The sequence below is a fragment of the Typopeltis vanoorti genome, chromosome 19, assembly GCF_054136105.1.
Source record: "Typopeltis vanoorti isolate ZY-2024b chromosome 19, IOZ_Tvanoo_1.0, whole genome shotgun sequence".
NCBI lineage: Eukaryota > Metazoa > Arthropoda > Arachnida > Uropygi > Thelyphonidae > Typopeltis > Typopeltis vanoorti.
This window is the reverse complement of record NC_143567.1, coordinates 101,893,140-101,914,965: the sequence shown is the minus strand read 5'-3', so window position 1 is coordinate 101,914,965 and position 21,826 is coordinate 101,893,140. Positions and strand designations below refer to the sequence as shown.

The following is a 21,826-nucleotide window of genomic DNA, read 5'->3' as shown; positions in this document are numbered from 1 at the left end:
TTGCCATCTTCACTAAAAATCGTGCCTAAGTTGCTGAAATGTTTTACTTGTTCCACAGGTTCTCTATTCACAACACAGTTGACATTTTCAATGATTCTGCCTATTTTCATTGTCTTTGTCTTTTTATTGCTGACCTTCATACCATATCTATTACAACAGTTATTCAATTTTGTCAGAGAATCTTGCAGACTTGTAGCGGATTTATTTAGAAGTATAACATCATCCGCATAAAGCAAAGAGCTGACATTAACATCTCCAATTTTGATATCAGGTTTAATACCACATTCCTTCATAATGTGATCCATATAGATAATGAATAACAGAGGGGATAATGTACATCCTTGTCTCACACCAGATTTAACATTAAACCATCTTCCTGTACTTCAATTCTAATTGCTGACTCACAACTCAAATAAAGACTAAGTATTGCTTGATATAATGCCCCATTGACACCATATAACTGCAGCGTATTGAATAGCTTCTCCCTTGGCACCTTGTCATATGCCTTTTCCAAATCGACAAAACTTAAATACAGATCATTGTTATATTCCCATGCTTTCTCGACTATTTGTCGTAAAGTGAAGATCTAATCCTGACAACCTCTATTTGGCCTGAATCCAGCTTGTTCTTCACCAAGCTTTTCTTCCATAATTCTTCTCAACCGTTTCTCAAGTATACTTGCATAGATCTTGCCAGGAACACTCAGTAGGGAAATACCTCTGTAATTCTCACATTCAGTTTTATTTCCCTTTTTATATATGGGTACTATGAGAGCTCTACTCCAATCATCGGGAATTCGTCCCTCTGTCCATACTTTCTGAACTATGCAGTGCAGCCACTGTAAGACTCTTATACCACCATACTTCAACATTTCTGGTCGAATATCATCTACTCCTGCTGCCTTTCCACATTTCAGGCCTTTGATGGCTTTTTCTACTTCAAGTATGGATATGTATTTGTGACTGCATGCCTGGTCAGTGTTTTTTATCACTGTGCTGTCATCACTGCTTGTTTCATTTAGCAGTTTTTCAAAGTAATTACTCCATACTTCAAGGATATCTTTTTCTCCTGTTTTCATTTCACCTTTATCATCTCTAATTCCTTTTACAGCACTCTTTCCTCCATTCCTAAGCTTCTTCAACAACCTCCAGAATATTTTGCCACCTTCTTGATATTTATTTTCTATATTCTTGCCAAAGTCCTCCCATGACTTTTGTTTAGCTAGTTTTACACACTGTTTAGCTTTCTTACATTTGTCTCTGTATTCTCTAAGAGCACAAGCTGACTTATTTGCCAGGAACTTTTGATATGCTTTCTTCTTGCAGACAACTTCACCACATGCCTCTCTAGCTGAATCAGTCAGGGTTTTCTTCAAGGCTTGCCACTGAATCTCCAAGGTTTGGTTCCTGTTCTCAAACTCTTTCATTTTTCCTTCAATAATCTTTATGTATTTTAGTCTACAGTTCATATCTGAGAGCTGCTCAACTTTTATTCGCTTCAAAATTTCTTACATGTCATTCTTTTCAATATGAAATTCAATTTTATCCTGCTCAAGACTAAATACTGACCACTTCCAATTTCAAATCCTCTGCACACTCTGGTGTCCTGCACCAGAGAGAAAACATCACTATCAACAATAACATAGTCAATGAGAGTTTTCTTATTCCTTGCCTCTTCTCTCCATGTGAATTTGTGCACATTTTTATGTTGGAACATGGTGTTAGTAATAACCAGTCCATGTCCTGAGCAGAAATCCAACAGATATTTGCCATTATTATTAGCTTTGCTCTTTTCTCCAAATTTTCCCAAAGCATTTTTGTATGTCTGACAATCACTTCCTACTCTGCTATTTAGATCCCCAACAAGGACCAACTTTTCCTTTTTCATTATGTCAGTAACTTTCTCTAGAGCCTCAAAAAATTCATCCACTTCTACCTTAGTAGAACCTTCTGTGGGACCATAGGCACAAATAAGTCTCATTGTCCAGTTCCCCATTCTGATATTTGCCCAAATCACTCTACTTGACACTGCCTGCCATTCAAGAAGATTAGCCTCGTATTTTGTGTTGAATACTATGGCTACTCCTTCTTTTCCTTGATTGTCATTGCTTGAATATAACATTTTGTATTTATTGCTCAGAAAGATCTCACCAGTTTTGGTCTTTTTTTGTTTCAGTCACCCCTATTATGTTGATCTGGTACTTATCTAATTCCTCAGCTAGCTCCATTTCTTTGTCATTCAGGCTTCTTATGTTGATAGTACCGATCTTTAGCTCTGGTGATGTTTATTTGTGGGTCTATTTTCAGATTTGTTCCAGTAGGTGACTTTTCGCTGTTCGCCCTGGTTCCCTGGTGAAAACAACGGGAGGTCTTGTTTAACCGGCGACGCCCCAGCCAGCATGAAATTTTGTCATGGTGTACCATCATTTTGTATTTTGGTTTAACCAATAGAAATACAATTTGGTCGGCTAAATCCCAAATTGCCAGCCCATCCTCGTTTGTTCAGTATCAAAGCAGATACCCAACAGGGTGCACCACGAGAAGGTGAGGATTGGACATTAGGTCAGAAGCCCTGGTCGGTTTTCCGCATTCCTTTAAAGGCTATGTGGAGGTCTCCTCTCAGTTATACAGCTTTGACCCTTAAGCGCCCCTGATGTGAAGTTGGGAAGGGTTATTAGTAATAGTACAGATGTGGCGGCCCTGCAAGAGGATTTGAATAAACTAGACAGATAGGCAAATGAATAGGGATGTCGGTTTAATGCATCAAAATGTAAAGTCTTGAAGTTTGGGATACATCGATGAGCGGCTGCATTCTTGATTGAGGAGCTGTACTGGAGGAAGCAACAGATCTGGGGGTGAAGATCGATAGAAAACTGAAATTCAGGGAGCATATTGCAAAGGTTGTGAAGGTAACCCAGAGGATTGCTGCAATACTGAGAAGGACGCTGACCTGCAGAGATAGAAGAGTTATCATTCTGTTGTATAAGATCCTGAACACACCACATTTAAGACTATTGTTCTCAAATTTGTCCCGTGGATTTGAAGGGGATAAATTAACTATGGAAAGGGTGCAGAGGTGGATAACAAAGATGGCTTCAGGACTGTACAATGTTAATTATGAGGATCGGCTGAGGGAATGTGGACTGCAGAGTTTGGGGGATAGAAGAAGAGGTGATATAATCTAGACTTTTAAACTGTTGAGAGGCAGTTACAGGGTGGACACTGGGGAGTTCTTTCACTTGGTGGAGCAGCAGGAAAGAGAGATGACAAGGGGCCATCTCTGGAAAGTACGAAAGGAAGCTGTGAGCAAGAGGGGCGAGGAGTAGTTTCTTTGCATGGAGGATGGTGGAACCGTGGAATGCAAATTGCCTGATAGTGGTGAGAACAAGAACGGCCAATGAGTGGTATGATAGACTGTTTCCTAGGAAGGACCTCCACGATGAGTCTCTTGACTCCATGGAGGCCTGAATAATAATAATAAATCTATCAAAAGCTTGAAATGGGGAAAGCTAACCTGAGCAGATGATATTTGGCAAGAAATGCTCAAATATGGAGGTATAAAAGTTTTACAGTGGCTGCACTGCATAATTCAGAAAGCCTAGTAAGAAGGTTGAATTCCAAATGATTGGAATAGAGCTTTCATAGGTTTCCATCTATAAAAAGGATAATAAGACTGAATGTGAATTAGAGGAAGTTCACTACTAAGTGTTCCAGATAAGATTTATGCAATAAATTAAAGATGTCAAGAAATGATATTCTTGGTTTAATCTATTATCCAAGTGTAAACATAAACTTCATGTGCAAAGTTTGTTTGCTTACACTAGGATAATGGATTAAACCAAGAATATAATTTCTTGACATCTTTAATTTAAATACAACCAAGTGGAAAAACTTTCAACATCTCTAATTATTATAATTATAATAGAGTAACAGCTGAGTTGGATAAAGGAAATGGCTACACGATGATTTTGCTGGATTCTGCAAAGGCATTTAACAGAATACCACATGAAACACTGTTACGCAAATTAGAACAAATGGGGATGGATATGACACTGGTTAAGTGGATAAGAGGGTGGCTACTGGATAGATATCAAAAAGTGGTATATAGAGGGGAAGAATCAAGGTGAAAATAGGTAACTAGTGGTGGGTCATAAGGTTCAGTGCTGGGATCATTGCTGTTTAATTTGTACAGGATATAGGAATTAACCTGAAAGGAAATATTCAGTTGTTTGCTGATGATGCAAAATTAGTTACTGTAATAGTTAATCAAGGTGATGTGGAGAGCTTGCAGGATGATTTAAATAGGCTGTCAGTATGGGCAAAAGTTAATGGGTGTCAGATTAATGTTGAGAAATGTAAAGTTATGCATTTTGGGATAAATAGATTATAAGCTGTGTACACATTGATGGCACTGTACTCCAGGAAACAGATGAAGATAGAGATTTAGGGGTGGTGGTAGACAGAGAGTTAAAGTTTAGAGGCCATATTGCTAAGGTAGTACATAAGATTAGTTGGCTAGTACGCATTAACAAGTAGAGAAGGAAGTTGTAATTCCTCTTCATAAGGACTTGATACGCCCACATCTGGATTACTGTGCTTAAGTCTGGTTCCCTGGGTTTCTTGGGGATGTGGAAGCAGTGGAGAGGATTCAGGGGTGAGTGGCCTGTGGAATGCTCCCTATGAGAATAGATTGAAGGTGTGTGGATTGCAGAAGTTGGTTGATAGGAGAGAAAAGGTGTGACACCTGTTGGCTACTTGTATATGGAAATATGACTTTTACATTACTTCAAACTTGGTATCATTTCTGGGTCTGGCTTCCACTGATGAGACTTCAATAAAGGATGAAACCGGTCTAGGTGGTGGCCCTTCCTATAATGCATAGCCGTAAGGATACATGTCCGTAAAGATATGTGCTCTGCATTATGGAATACTTAGGCAATTGATGTGAAGTCATTAGCCTATATATACAAGTTGCCTTGTCATGAAATTACTTCATGCACAAACTTTGCTTACATTTGGATAATGGATTATACTAAGAATATAATTTCCTGGCATCTTTAATTTATAATATAACTAAGTGGAAAAACTTTCAAGATATATGCAAGCATACTTAAGAGGCCAAGGGAAGTTGTGGAAGAGAAATTTGGAGAGGAACAAGCTAGATTCAGGCCAAATAGAGGTTGTAAAGATCAGATTTTCACTTTACGACAAACGGCTGAGAATGAATGGGAATGTAACAAGAATCTGTTGTGTAGAGGCTTAAGTGCTGTGAGGACATTATGTTGGAGGTTTAATGGATTTTTTGACAACACTCAAAAAGAATTAAAATAGAATTTAATACTTCCTATATTTCGTCCTAGTCACTAGGACATCTTTCCATTCCTTAGGTACCTATCCTGTAGCCAGACTTTCATTGAAAAGACTGGTCAAAGGAGTTATCAGTTCTTTAGCACATTCTCTCAAAATCTGTGGTGAAATACCATCCAGTCCCACTGCTTTATTGACATCCAGAGTACTCAGTATTTGGAACACACTGTCCTCTAAACCTCGAACCTGCCCTACCCCTCTAGTATTAAAACCTTCTTCTCCAGGACGAAATACTCCAGTAAAGTGCCCATTGAACAACTTCACTATGTCCTATGCATCAGTCACTCTATTCCCATTTTTATCCCACAACGTCATTCTTCCACAATCATTTCTCCTCCTGCTGGCCACATAGCTAAAAAATTCCCTAGAATTTTCTTTGGATCTTAGTGCCAATCTCTTCTAATATTCCAGTTTTGCTTTCTTCACCATACTAGTCACTCTCCCACTCTCCCGGCCTGAGTCATATTCTTCATGCATATGCTCTCTACCCCTCTCCTTATATCTCTTCCATAATCTCTTTTTCACCTTTACACCAAATTGTGTCCACTTCTTCACTGTTAGAATATAGCTTACTATTTCTGGTAACAAATATTTCTTCACCATTTCCTAAGCACTAATGATATCCTGGCCTTCCAATTCTGCCCTCCATGGAACTGCCCCAAGTTGATATCTAAGACTATTATAGTCGCCCACTTTATAATTCCACATATGTTCCATTTTCTTTGAAATTCCTGCATGTCTATTCATCTTCCATGTCAAAACCATATGGTCACTCTCTCTCCAACTGGGGGGGGGGGGATTTCATCTCAGTTATTATCAGCTCTTCTGATGCATGACCAAATCCAAAACTCTTCAACATCTTGTTCCTTCTATTACATGTTGCCTAAGAGATTTATCATTCAAGAATTCTAGAAATTCCATTCCCTTATTACTACATGCATTTTCCTGTTCCCAGCTTTTACTACTGTAGTTAAAATCTCCCATAACAATCATTCTTCTTGCACTTGCCAAGAAGAATGATTGTTACTAATAACCCTTCCCTCAACTGCCTAAACGTTGGCTCCCCACCCTCTGTACTCCTTGGCTTCTAGCAACACCCCACTAAATATCCTGTCTTGCACATCTCTACCTCACACCATAGGCTTTCAAAACCATCAGTGTTGCTGCCTTCCAAAGCCTCTACTCTTAGAGGACATAGGTCATCACTTATCATAAGCAGTACTCCACCACGTTTTCCATTCCTATCCTGCCAAAAAATGCTGTACCCTGCTACTTCTCTTCCTGTTGTTACATCATCTTCCGTCAACCACTTTTCAGTGATCCGAATAATCTTTGGCCAGGCTGATGCTATCAGTGGCACCAATTCATCTCCTTTATTCTGGATACTCCTGGCATTAGTATAAAGCATAAAAATGTCACTGCTTCTATACTTATCATTATCCCCTCCTGACCCCACTGGACTCAGTGTTACCTGATGTCGCCCCCAAGCACCATTCCTACAAGAGGCCACCCTGGGAACTCTAGTTTCCCTGCATTGACACGCTGACTCGTTCAGAAAACAGCAATCTCTCCAGATGTCTACGTCCTTCCACATTCAAATGCAAGCAGTCTCTTGCATGTAGTTCCTTTCTGTCCTCCTAGCATCCACATATTCTAATCCTCTCTTCTGACACATTCTGACTATTATGCTGTTCATTATTACTGCTCTTCTGCTAAGCTACTCATTATCATACCTGGGTAACATACACACACACTATCTTTCCTCTGTTTTCTTTTGTACAACCTCAAGCATGAATCTCGGATCTCTCACCACTCAATTTACACTGCCTCTTACGTCATTTGTACCCACCATCACAATCATTTCATCCACCCTTTCACCCCTCTTAATTGCCATAGCCACACTTTCTATTGTTCCTCCAGGCAAACACTCCTATGGCATCCTATCTTGCACACCATGGATTGCAGGTGAGCAATCACACCTCTTACCACTCTGTTCCTTGATTGCTCACCTGCATCCCTCACTCTCTCCTTTAACCCTTTCTCTCAGTGTCCCCCTACTTACCTGCTGTCTTGACATCACTCTATCCTTGGTTCCAGCACTCCTCGCATTTTTCTCACCCCCCCATCTCTCTCTCTCTCTCTCTCTCTCTCTCTCTGACTGTTTCCATTCTCTCCTTCTATCATTCTCATACCTCTCTCTCTCTCATTCCCTCTATTCTACTGTTTCCATTCTCTCTCTTTCTATCATTCTCATACCTCTCTCTCTCTCTCATTCCCTCTATTCTACTGTTTCCATTCTCTCCTTCTATCATTCTCATACCCCTCTCTCTCTCATTCCCTCTATTCTACTGTTTCTATTCTCCTCTTCTATCATTCCCATACCTCTCTCTCATTCCCTCTCTTCTACTGTTTCTATTCTCTCATCTTCTATCATCCTCTGATTTGCCTTGCATTCATCTCTTCCATTCACCTACGCTCATCTTTTATACTTCTCATCTCATTCCCGAGATATTCCAACTCTTCTCTCTCTGCAAGTTAGTCATTCTTACTCGCCATTCATCCTCCCAATCAAGACTATCTCCAAAAACTTCACAATCATTCAAGTCTTTCACATTCTCCACTCCTATTTTTTCATTCATATTTTGCTTGTTATTCTCACCTATCATTTATCTACTTCAAGTATTGATGTTTATCTTGTTTGCATTCCTTTTGAATATTTTATATTATTGTTCTGTCATCTCTTGTTTAATATAAGTCAGAATAATTATTCCAAACTTTTAGAATGTCTTTATCTTCAGTTTTCATGTCACCTTTATCATCTTTGGTTCCTTGTCATATTGTTCTTTTCAATGTGATATTCATTTTTTATCCTACTTAAAACTAAGTGATAACTTCCAATTTCAACTCCTCTGTATACTTATCCTGAACCATCATGAAGATAGCATAGTCAGTGAGGATTTTTCTTCTTATTTCTTGTCTTCTTTCCACGTGTGCTTGTGTAGTTATATATATCCAATCTATTCCTAAAAAAAGGGAAGATATGTCTACTGTTCATCTACTACTGATTGTCCTCACATCAGTCTTCTCCAAAATAATGGAGAATGTCATGACAGTCAAATATTTTAATATCCTAGGGGCCATCAGTTAACCATTGATCACCAGTATGGATTCTTCCACTCTATGTCTCTTAGCCTGCATCACCCAACACTGGACATGCCATGGAAAGGTTTGGAGAAACATGTCACTGCTCTTGATATTTCAACCTCTAATTGGGTAGCTAGTTTTCTTTCTGGTCATTCATTGCATATCTGGTGGATGGCTTCCTTCCTCTTTGAGCTTCTCAACTAATGCAGGAATGGCTCGAGGCTCTGTTCTATGATCTACTCTCTTTCCCCTATATATATAAATGACCTCTTGTTGATCAATAATCCTATCCAAAGTTTTGTCAAAGTAGTGCCTTCCATTCATTGAATCATGCAGTGCCCCAAAATCCAAAGCTTCAAAATTGTCTGCAACCAGTGCCTTGCACACTGATCTCCGTTACATCCTTCAGTGGGATGAGGGAATAACCTTAGTCACCATCATTGCTTCTAAAATGCAATCTCATCTTTTCTGGCAAAAGGGATCTCAGCCTGCTTACCCTCAGTAATACATGACAGGATTAGATCTGATAACTAATATTTAAGGAATTGACAGTGTATACTAGAAATATAGATTAAATAAACTTTAATTTATACTTTCCGATATTTCGGCGAACGTCACGTTGCCATCTTCTTGGGAACTTACTACTAAGACACGTGCACACAAGTACTAATAACAGCAAATGAGACTAAAGCTAGGAAGCTAGCGTTTTCTTAAAGTCCTGATGGTGCCCCCTGGCGGGCTATATTGGTAGTTCTTGGCCTTTGGGCTGAAGTTCTTCTGATAAATGTTTCCCAAATTTGGGGCAGTCTCATGCATCCAAATTTGTTGAGGTTTGGCATGTTCCTAAGGGCCGAGGCTGATTCCATGAATAGTCTTTCATACTTGAACTTGCTGCGGTGTATTACTGTGGCTTTCTTCCATCTTATTCTGTGGCGAGTATCCAGAGCGTGGTCTGCAAGCCCAGAGTGGCTGTGCTGGTGAAATCGGATGTAATCCTTGTGTTCTGAGATTCTGATATTTGCTGTCCTGCCTGTTTCTAATTTTTTTTTTTTCTAATCTAAGCCATAAATTCTGGGCATGCAGGCATAATGAGGTATTAGTTTTTTAGTTGTTTCTTCTGGCCATGTGTTAAACAGATTTAATTAATTCAGTTTTCTTTTTGATGCGTTTCGTGGAGGTTGTAGTTAGGTGTTGTGGTCTGATACCAAATGGTTCATTTTTTCTATGTAGGCTGTCTGATCTAAAACAACAGTAGCATTCCCTTTATCTGCTTTTGTGATTATAATGTCCTTGTTATTTTTTAGGGATTTGAAGGCCAGTTTTTCCATTTTGTTTAGGTTGCTGCTTAGTTTTTTGTTTGAGTTTACTATGCAAGATGTTTCCATATGTATTTTGTCAGCTAGATTGGCAGGAAGGGATCTTAGACCTCTCAATATGATAAATGATATCTAGTTTGTTTATTGACCTTGGTATAATGGAGTAGTTTAGGCCTTTTTCCAGCAGCAAGAGTTCACCTTGGGTAAGGTTGTAGTTTGATGTGTTGATAGCCAGGCTGTGGTCCAATGGTGGTTGGTTGCTCTTAACTTCGTTGTGTGATTCGTTGTGTGTGGGTGATTGGCTGCTCCTTTGGTTACAGTTCAACTGAAACACACCAACTCTCTTATCCTCTTTTCTTCTGTGGAATATCCTTTCTCCTGAAATGTTCCCCATCTACAAACTATGGGTTTCCACAAAAAATGTTAGATTCCTCCTTTCCTAACCCTCAACAACCTCAAAACATCATAGGTAACCTATAATCTATTATTCTCAAGCCTGCAGCATTTAATGCACTCACACCCCAAAAAACGTTCCTGCAGAAGAAATTATGATCTAAATAAAACAAGATATTTTCATCCTTCCTGTCCATATTGCTAGCATCAGACTGGATATAGCCAGTGTACTTATACAATAAAAACCACCAAAAAAAAATATGAATCACTAATGAAATGAAAAACAGCAAAAGAATAGTAATTACAAAAGTGGATAAAGTGAATGCCACAGTAGTTCTAAACCACCAGGTAAACTTTCCTCTGTTTAAAGATCACTCAACCTACCTTCCCTTAGTTGACCAGGGTCAGTAATGTGCAGTTTGCAAGCCACTTGTATGACAAATTCATATCACAAACACTTCTCAGTTTAGTTTGCCTGATCATCAAGAGCAGAGTGCACATACTGCAAGGTATCCAAGATTAATTATTGCAAGTGACGGCGAGTATAAAATAGTTAAAACAGGAACAAAATAACATTCATGTATATGTGTATGATAGGTATATGAATTCATGTTATAAATCATTTGACTTTTCAAATAAGTGGCACAGTGTTATTAAACAAGTTAAATAAGAGAACATTAAAGTTGCTATTATTTTTTAATGTGTCAACTGAAAAGATAGATTGCTCAAGAAAATTGGGAATTTAAGAAGGAATGGACTGTGTTATATGTTCATTTGTGGCAAATTCTACAGACCTTCCGTTGTTTAATATTGCATGTATTAGGTACTAATTCAACGTAACAAACATCCAATTCATGTTCATACCTAATTTGATGATACCTAATTTTTTAATATTAATAAATATTTCAAAAAATATATTTTTTAATAAAACTCCTTTCCGATGCTGTTCCATTTCTTCAGCTCCCCGCCACTCCTTCTCCCAGCTTGAGCTGAGATGCACGCACCTCTTTGGATTTTTTATTTATATTTTTTTTTATTAGATCAAAAATGGCACTTCACCCTCTTTCACAGGCTCCTTAAAAATGTCACCTCCTTGCCCATTGAAGTTATAAACAACCTAACACCATACAATTCAAGACCCATTACCTCCCTGATATACACGGGCTACCTAAAATCCACAAACAAGATATCATTGACTATATTATAATCCACAATATACACTATATTGTGGATTGTATTGAATCGCTCACATAAAAATTAGTCAAGCATTTAGCCAAAGTTCTCTCCCAATATAAGGAATCTAAAGAAGTCTTATCTAGTTTGTTTAAATATTTAAAAAAAAAAAAATACATATTTGACTATAAACAATAAATTACACAATAACCAAAGATTAGATTATACATATTTGAATGATGCTCATTCATCAAAATTTTTTATTATTAATGTGATATATTTTACATCTCTAACTTTTTATTTTGTAATGTAAGCATACTCTTATGAGATGTGCCTGTAGCACACTAAATTGGTTCCGATTTTTAATTACTTAATAAAGTAGTTTATGTTACTTCAGTTCATCTGGTCATTATACTGGAAATTTGATGAACCTTCAGTTAACCGACCGTGGAATGTTTAATGTGCCAACTGACTTCTGTTACAGCACCATATGCACCTTCCAATCCTTCAATAATCCATCAGCAAATTGCTCTCCTACTGTTGTTGGATAATTGAAAGATTACTGTATTTTATTTGCTCACTGTATATGGCAATAAATTTTATTTAATGCCATTGTTTAGATAACAGTTTTGAAATGCACAAATCGGTTATTCTGCTACACTAATTTGTTTGTGCTTTGCTATGTTCAGAAAAGGGGGGAGAGGCGAAAAAAGATCATACATGAAGATTGGAGATGTGTGAAAGTTTGATATCTGTTTTGATATTCATTGCTTTTACATTTAGGTAAAAATGCTGATACCACCTATTGTTGATGAAAATGCAAATATTGGATTACCAGAAGAAAACAGCTCCTCCTCCTCTTGCAGCAAAAATCAACAGGTATACTTATTTTATTCAAATTAATTTCAACTGAATTAATTAAATGTATTTTTGTTTTATTGCTGGGTTATAAGGTATATTACAAATTATAATATATTTTCTAGAGTATATTGTAAATGACAAATTATATTCTTGTTTTAATCCTTGACTCAAGCAAACCAAAATTTGCATGTGAAATATCTTCACCAGAGGCATATATTCGGGGTGTGCACTGTACACCCAAGAGAGTCATGAAGAAATAATTTTTGAGCAGTTATTTATTTGAAATAGTTGTGAACTGTTACAAATGTTGAAGACATTCAGAATAACTGTAAATTAGATAAGGCAAACATTGTTATAGCAGCATGCTTCAGGTAGCTATATGTAGGGGGGGGGGGGGAGTAGTGAAGAATCAACATGCATTTTTAACATCTAAAAGTGATCAGAGATTATGCAGCACACATGCTTGCACATGCACTGACTGAAATTTGCATGAGAATTAAAGTCATGCAGCTCTCAACAGCATAGGTAGTTTAGTTCTACTCAGTAGATTACCTGCAGCTGAGAATTGCAGTGCAGTTAGTATTCCTTGTGGTTTCCTGTTAGATACTGTATTTTTCATCTTATAAGACACACTCTTGTATTGGACACATCACATTTTTCATGTCAAATTTTTTGGGAAAAAAATATTCTTTACAGTATCAGATGCATGAATTATGCATCAAATTTTTCATGTAAATATTAATTTTTATATTTAAAATTTTAATACATGTATTATCCATTTATTAGATAAGAAACAATTCTTAAAAAAAATTATCAAATCATTAAAAATATCTAACATATATAAACATATCTATAACACATATAATATAAACATAACCAAAATAAAAATATCTAGGAATGTGTTAGCAGAGCTAATCTCAGGTGGTATGGTCATTTAAACAAAATGGGAGAGGAAAGATTAGCAAAACAAGTGTTCTCTGCCAGATTGGCAGGAAAAAAAAATAGAGGAAGACCAAGATATAGGTGAATTAATACAGTAAAAAGTGCCTTAGAAAACAGAAATATAAGGTCTGATAATGTTGGAGTCTTGACAGATAACAGATTGATTTGGAGGAAAAGTGTTGATAGGAAGTTTAGTAATATAAGTTCTTCATGTAGTACTATTATAATAGGTATTATTTCTGGGAAAATTCCCATGTTACTCCTCTAAAATCAACTATTATTTTAATAGCTAATATAACCTACTTTCATTTTTGAGTGCCCTTTTTTTTTACAATGTCATTGACTCTTTACCCAAAAATGAGGACATTACCAAAGTGTTATAAAACTAATATATGAAGAATAATATTGGAGAAAAAATTTGGACATACCTTTCTGGATGTTGTTTTCTGTCTCCTTATCCCAGCAATGTGCTTTCATCTGCTGTTAAACTGTTAAAGTAATGTGGGGGAATTATTTGAAAAATCCTGGGTTTTTTCAAATAATTCCCCCACATTACTTTACTCCCACTTTCACAACCCACCCCCTTCCTTTAACAGCAGATGAAAGCACATCACCGGGATAAGGAGACAGAAAACAACATCCAAAAAGGTATGTCCAAATTTTCCTCCTATCATAATAACCTGTACATCCCTTTAGAGTACATGTCAAGAATTTGATAACATAAACAAAATCATTTTTTATAAATTTTGTTACTCTTCTTTTCAAATCTTCATTCATCAGAAACTGAGTCATCGCTGTCTTGAAATAATAAATCATCCTCCATTCCATCAAGAGAATTACTAATGCCACACTTTTGAAAAGATTTTATAATTTGTGGTTTCACTTTATTCCATCAACTCTTTACACATTTGCACACCTAAGAAATTGTGGCCTTCTTTCTCCTACTAGATGTTTCCTCAAAATTTGTACGTTGCATCCAGCTGATCCATTTTTCTCTAATCAATCCTTTAAATTGTTTGTTTACTGATACATCGAAAGGTTGAAGTGTGGAGGTGCATCCTCCTGGGATTACATCTATTTTTGTGTTCATTTTAGCAGCTTTGGTTTTATGGCATCTAAACTGATCCCATACTAACATAGCATGTTTCTGATGTAAACTGCCAGGATGTCTGGACCACACCTTCTTTGTCAATAACTTCATCCCTTCCTCATCCATCCATCCATCCTTTTGGATTAATATGAATATAAACTACTTCAGTAAGTTTTTCTTTGGACATTATTTTTCTTTTCAAAATTAAAAAACGTGGCAGTTTTATTCCATCTGCACAGCATGACAGAACAACAGTATAATGGGTTTTTCATAACCCAAAGTTTTAACAACTTCAGCCATTAGGAAAAAGAAAACCAGGACGTCCTCTTAAACAATTCAACGATGACTTCTAATGCCAGAACAGGCCATGCTAGGCCTAAATCCTTGATACGTATGATGATGAAAGTTTTAACAATATTCTTTTTCCCTTTGGAGTCAACAGTTTTTGTTTGAGGGCATATAAAAAAAGTCAGAGGTACTTCATCTATATTAGCTATCTGCGAGTGTACAGACGATTTGAAATTGGAAGTGATCACTATTTAGTCTTGAGCAGGATAAAATTGAATTTCATATTGAAAAGAACATGTAAGGAAGTTTTAAAGCAAATAAAAGTTGAGCAGCTCTCAGATGTGAACTGTAGACTAAAACATGAAAACATTATTCAAGAAAAAATGAAAGAGTTTGAGAACAGGAACCAAACCTTGGAGATTCAGTAGCAAATCCTGAAGAAAACATTGATTGATTCAGCCAGAGAGGCATGTGGCGAGGTTGTGACTTTCGACAAGGATAGAAAAATCAGAACTCCATGGTGGACTCAAGAAGTTAAAGAGGCAGTGAAGGAAAAGACGAAAGCATATCAGAAGTTCTTGGCAAATAAGTCAGCTTGTGCACTTAGAGAATACAGAGACTAATGTAAATATGCTAAACACTGTAAAACTAACTAAAGCCTTGGGAAGACTTTGGTAAGAACATTGAAAATAAATATCAAGAAGGTGGAGAGATATTCTGGAGGTTGTTCAAGAAGCTCTGAAATGGAGGAAAGAGTGCTGTAAAAGGAATTACAGATCATAAAGATGACATGAAGACTGGAGAAAAAGATATTCTTGATGTATGGTTAATTACTTTGAAAAATTGCTAAGTACTACATGAAAAATTTATGTCATTACTAACTTTCCTTTTTCTACTATCATTCCATAAGTTTCATTTTCGACTTCATTCTTCAAGTGCTTGATGGTACAACATGATGATGCTTTTCATGTAGAAATAATAACGTAGTGTTAGTAATAAGTTTTTGATGTAGTACTATCATATCCTGTATGCCCCTTGAGGGCACGCATCAGGAATTTGATAATGATAACAGAGCATTAACACCTGAAAAGGATTAAATACTATTTTAATTCTTCCACTATTTCGTCTGTCACTGAGACATCTGAGACATCTTCAGGGAGTACAAATCAATACTTGTAACACACATACACAAAGGCAATGCAATGTTAAATGAAACGTGGATAAAATACTCAAGTCCTATCTAGGTGGGGTGCCTCTCTATGGGTGTTTATAGGTGACCTAGGTTTTAAATTGTGTTCTTTAAGAATTAATGTTTCCCATTTCTTGCATCCAAAACAGCTTTTTTCCTAAATTTACTCTAATAGAGCTTTTTTTTTTCAGATGATTCTATGAATGGTATCCAAAGCATGATCTGCAAGACTATATTGAAGTTGTGATTTCAGATCACAACTTCAATATAGTGTTGTTGTAGAAGTGTTGATGAAAATATTAACAGAATGCCTGAAGGGGCATATGGAGGCACATCTTTCGGATGAGCAAGCCGGATTTCGACAAGATCGAAGTACAGTGCAACAAATGCTTGCACTAAGACTAATAACAGAGAAAGCTCGAAGAAAGAAAAAAACGATATATTGCTGTTTCGTGGACTTCCGAAATGCATTTGATAATATTGACCAAAATATAACATGGGCTGTCTTGGAATCCTATGGTGTGGACAATAAATTGATCTGCCTGCTGAAAGATATAAACAGCCAAGCACAAGCAAAAATCAGGACAGCAGGTGAGACTGGAGATCGGTTTGCCACTAGTCAAGGCAGAAGACAAGGGGACCCAATATCATCAATCATCTTCATCACACATCTGGGAAGAACACAAGATAAGATTAAAGAAGGTGGAGGCATTTCAATAAATGGCATGAGAATAAACTACCTCTGCTTTGCAGATGACATCGTCCTGATTGAAGAAGACGCAGCAAGGCTGGAACAGACATTGCAAACACTATACACAGAAGGAAAAAGATATGGACTAAATGTCAACTTTGAAAAAACTAAAACAATGATATTCGGACAACAGGAGTTACTGAACAGAGTTATGATAGACAGATTGAAAATGTGGAACACTTCATGTTTCTTGATGCCATGATGCATGACTTGGACCTCAAAAAAGAGAGAAAAATTAGAATAGCCAGAGCAACAACTATTTTAAAAGCCATGGACAAAATATGGAAGAGCCGAGCTATAAAGATGCAAACTAAACTACACATTGTAGAAACCTGTATCTTCAGCAGCATGCTCTATGGATGCGAGGCCTGGGTACTCCTAGAGAATCTGAAAGGAGGATATTGGCATTTGAGAGGAAGCACTATAGAAAGTGAACAAGGAGGAAATCTACAGACGAATACAACCAAAAGAAAACCTGATCCAGAAAATAATCAAAAGGAAACTACATCTATTTGACCATATATATAGAATGAATGATGAGAGAAAACTAAAAACGTTGCTGTTTGGAATAATTGAAGGAAAGAACAAAAGAGGAAGACCAAACAGAGAATGGGGCGATGACATCGTCAAATGGTGTGTAAACTCTATACACAAACTGAGTCATCCTGCACAAAATAGAATACAATGGAAGAATCACATCAAGATGGCAGTAGACACCTACGGGCATTGGACCCATGGTTGTTGTTGATGATGCATAACCCAAAAATAAATGATGCCTTTTATCATCAACAGCTTTCTTCAGTCTAGTTCTGGATGAATGCATCTCCATTTCTTCCATTTAAGCCTATCTTGCACATCTCTACACCATTTAAGTCCATAATGGTACACAGTCCACTTTCACTATATTGAACTATTAAAAAGTTTCGTCTTAAGCCCCATAGGTTTCAGTTGGAACTTTTACATACTAAGGAACCTGCTATCAACAGGTTCCTTAGAGATTAATCTTATTTTCAGGATATTCAATATTGTAGCTCCTGCTCTTCATTCTTCTAATGGATTACAAATTACATCAATCCTTAATCTTTGTTTTCCTGGTATGTTTTCTTTTAACATATCAGTTTCACGTGCATTGAGGTTTCAGTATCTATGGCAAATTAATGTCATGTGGATATACTTAAATGTGTTTCTCTTGCAGTTTTGAATGTTAATAATATCAAGTTCCTTTTTAATATCATTTCAATGATTCTGCCATTAATGCCATTTGTTTTTCTTCCTTGATCATTATTAGAACTTGCATACGTATAATTTCCAGTTTGTTTTATTTCTAATCCACTTTGAGATCCATAAGTTAATATCGATTTGAATGCTGTCTGTCATACTGCTTGGAGTCGGACTAATTGCTCTCTTAATCCATATAAATTTATTTCACTGACTCCACCATGCTAGCTTTTGTTTATCTATTTCCATGTTTAGTTTAGTATCCCATTCTTAAGGTGGGTGCATGCATTAGTTATAGACCAAAATGACTGATACAGTTTACTAATCTCATTTTGCTAATTTTTTTTTTTAATATTATAAATTGTTGTTCCTAATTTATAGCATATTAGGAGATAATACAAAATTGGAAGTTTGTCTCTTTTCAGATTTTTCCACTTGCACATTTAATGTATTTTCAACTAAGATTTCATTATGAGTTGCTCATTTACATTAGCATTTATAAGTAGTTGTACAAATGTACTTTTCAGTGACACTAGCTGTATGCCTTGTAAAACATGAAATATTACAATTTATTCATAATGTTTATATTCAATCATAAGTTGAATATAAACATTAAGTTGCATGTTGAACCTGTCTTAATCTGCATGCATTGCAAGTTATAAAAACTTTCTCCTTGCCAGTATTTCTTTTACAATTGAAAATTATTATGGAATTTTTCCTTTGCTCATGCAAGATTGTCATTAAATTCAGTAAGTTGATTTTTTGAAAAAATAAGTATTTATAATTTATTTATAAAACCTATAGCATTCTTTTGACTTAGTATTTTTTTAAAACTTTCATAGCAAGCATGGTACAAACATTTACCTGTTGACTGGAGTCTCAAAACAAAAGTCCGTTTCATCTCATCTAAAGCTTTTCCTTGGCGTGGAAATTTAAAAACTTCAGAAGAAGCAAGTGGAACTACAGGGTTTGTTCGGTGTCTTCATGCTGAAAATGACAGTTCTCAGGTATTTCTTCATTTCTAATTAAACTACATAACTTTTGATGACCACTACAATAATGAACTTTATTTTTACTTTTTTTTAATTGTAAATAATTTAAAACAATTTTAAACACAAGTTTTTGCACAGTTACAACTAAAACTATTGATACTTTGAATCAAAATATCTCACCAGTTATGCTTGTCTTTGTAGCATTGCTACTTGGATAGCAGTCCTGGAGCTCGTCTCTACCAACAAACCTTGTTTTGGCAGCATCCATCACTTTCTTGGTTAAAGTTATTTCCACGAATAGAAACAAAGACATCTTTATTGAAGCAGGGGTAAGTGAGCCATAACTTTAGAAATACTTTACTGGAATTTTTTTTTGTCTGTAAATTAAAGACAATCACAAACATCCATGCCCGTGGCAGGATTCAAACTCTCAGCCTTTTGTATTACTAATATTTTTTAAATGATGTGGCACATATTTTTGGAGATAAGGATGACATAGTACTTGCTACCAGACTTGATCTGAGATGGTATATAATTAGAAGTGCTTCAGATGAACTGCTGAGTGTAGAAAGGTACAATCATACTTCGATTAACGAAGAGGATGCGTTCCACGAAATTACTTTGTTAAGTGAAACTTCATTCTCAGAGGTAAAAATACTATGGCCCGTAAAGAAAATGAGACTTCTTTTTGAAAAAAAAAAAGCTTTATTACATAAAGTCAATATGCACATCAAGGATTTAGGCTTAGCATGGCCTGTTCTGGCCTTAGAAGTCATCGTTTAAGAGGACGTCCTGGTTTTCTTTTTCCTAATGACTTGTACTTTAGACTTGTTTTGGTGATCTTTCTATTTTCATTCTTTGAACGTGTTCCATCCATTTATGTTTATATTTTTTAATGTTTTCTATTATTGATTCTTGGTTTAATTCTTTCATAATTTCTTTTGTGATCAAATAGAGTATACTTTGCAGTTTTTCTCATTAACTTCATTTCTGCTGTTATTAATCTTCGTTTGTCTTTTTGTTTTATTGTCCAGATTTCACTTCCATACAATAAGACTGGTAGGGCTAATGTATTGTATACTTTTTAGTCTGGTTTGTTTTTGAACTAGGTTTGGTTTAAATATAGAGTTAATTATGCCTGTTATTTTTAAATATTTTGCAATTTTTAGGTTTATAAAAATTGCAAAATATGGAAATCACATATGAAAAATTTCATTTTCATATGTGATCATACATCCTAGGTAGTTAAATGAATTCACCTGTTCTAAGATCTTGTTATCTATTACTATCTTAGTTCTTGCTGGATCTTGTCCTTTAAAGGCCATTGTTTTTGATTTTTCTGTTGATATTATCATACCATAATCTTTGGCTATCTCATTTAGATCTAAAATAACTTTCTGTAAATTATCTTCGGAATTTGTAATTATTGTTTGGTCGTCGGCAGAAAGGAGAGTGTTTAAGTTCACAGTTGGAGAAAGTTTAATACCTTGATGGCAATTTTTATTCAATTTTATTATTATTTCATTTAGGTAAATATTAAAAAGAGTTGCTGAGAGGGGGACATCCCTGTCAGACCCCTTGGTTCATCTCTCTTGTATATGATAGCTCATGATTTAATCTTATTTGTATTTGATTATTTTCATATATACTTGTGACAGCTTTTAGGATATTATTTGGTATTTGTCTTTCTTTTAATCTGTTAAATAAAATGCTTCTTTTAACTTTGTCAAATGCTTTATCAAAGTCAATAAATGCAATATGTGTTTCTAAATTGTATTCTCTTTTCTCTATTATAATTTTAGGCAAAAGGCTGGCTCTATTCATGTCATCCTTTTCTAAATCCATTCTGTGTACTTCTAAAATAAAGTTTTTGGAATATTTCATTAGTTTGCTATATAACATTCTGCTATATATTTTGTAACAGGAATTAAGTATACTTATACCTCTATAGTTTTAGGGTCATCTCTGCTACCTTTTTTAAAGATAGGAATCACAATTGCTTTTTTCCATTGTATTGGGGGTTTACCAGTTGAATAAATTTTATTTAAAAATAATAGGAGTCTTTCTTTGAATCTTGTTCCTGCATATTTATATAGTTCTGAACCTAGCTTATCTTATCCTGGTGATTTTCTGTTTCTTGTTTCTTTCAGGCTGGTTTCTAATTCTATAGTTATTTCCTTTTCATTTTCATTAAATGTTTGCCAGATGTCTTTTTTTAAAATATTTATCTGTCCACAATTCTCTGTAGAAATTTAGAAATTCTTCTAATTTCAATTTGGTGTTTAATTTTATGTTTTCTTTAGTATCTGCATTTAAGTGTTTCAAAATCTTATATACATTGGGTCTTATTTTATATAAATCGTGTTCTAAATTAGAAATAAATTTGTTCCATGATTCTGTCTTTTTCTGACTTCTCTTTTAGCTATGGCTCTTATTCTTGTATATTCTATTTCATCTTCTAATCTTTTACTGCTTAACCATTTATGATAGACTTCTTTTTTCATTTTGATTTCTTTGATTTTATCATCCCATATCTTCAGTTTTTTTCCTTTTATTGAATTTTTTGGTCTTTCCTACACTTTCATTTGCTGCTGCATTTAGTATTGTTTTTATATTAGCCATTCTATTTCTTCATGTTTTTTTTTTTTATCTAGATATTGGTTAATTCTTTGTTCATATAGCCATTGTGTATTTGTGTCATTTAATAGTCTAGTTTTAATTAAAAGAAAATTTAATTAAAAATTTTCTTTCTGTTCTTGTCACTTGTAGCCATTTAGGTGGTAATTTTATTTTAACAAGGAAGCGGTCACTGCTTATTTCATATCCTCTGTGAACTCTAACATCTAACGAAACTTTGTCTTTTCATTTAAGATAAAATTACATACCTAACAAAGATAAAATCACAACATTTTAAAATACGAATCTAAAGTTGATTGTTTATGCTTTTTCTCTTTCATTTAACAATTGCCTATATGGATTTATTGCAATTTAACACTGATCGCTTAACAATAACACTTCTTCCTAAATCAGGATCGTTTTCACTGAAAAAATTTAAAACGTTTTCAATGTGTTTCAAGCACCTTTTTAATTCTTTTGGTTGCTA

At 35.4% G+C, this 21,826-nt stretch overlaps 1 protein-coding gene across 2 annotated transcripts in view; it reads left to right on the top strand.

Annotated features, from left to right (window-relative positions):
• hd (humpty dumpty) overlaps positions 1-21,826 on the top strand; it is a 131,983-nt gene that overhangs the window by 29,308 nt on the left and 80,849 nt on the right. For both annotated transcript variants that reach the window (XM_090409178.1, XM_090409179.1), the window contains exons 4-6: positions 12,176-12,271; positions 18,574-18,738; positions 18,925-19,052. In XM_090409178.1, the coding sequence (XP_090265304.1) occupies positions 12,176-12,271; positions 18,574-18,738; positions 18,925-19,052 (389 nt within the window). The remainder of the gene's footprint in view (positions 1-12,175; positions 12,272-18,573; positions 18,739-18,924; positions 19,053-21,826) is intronic.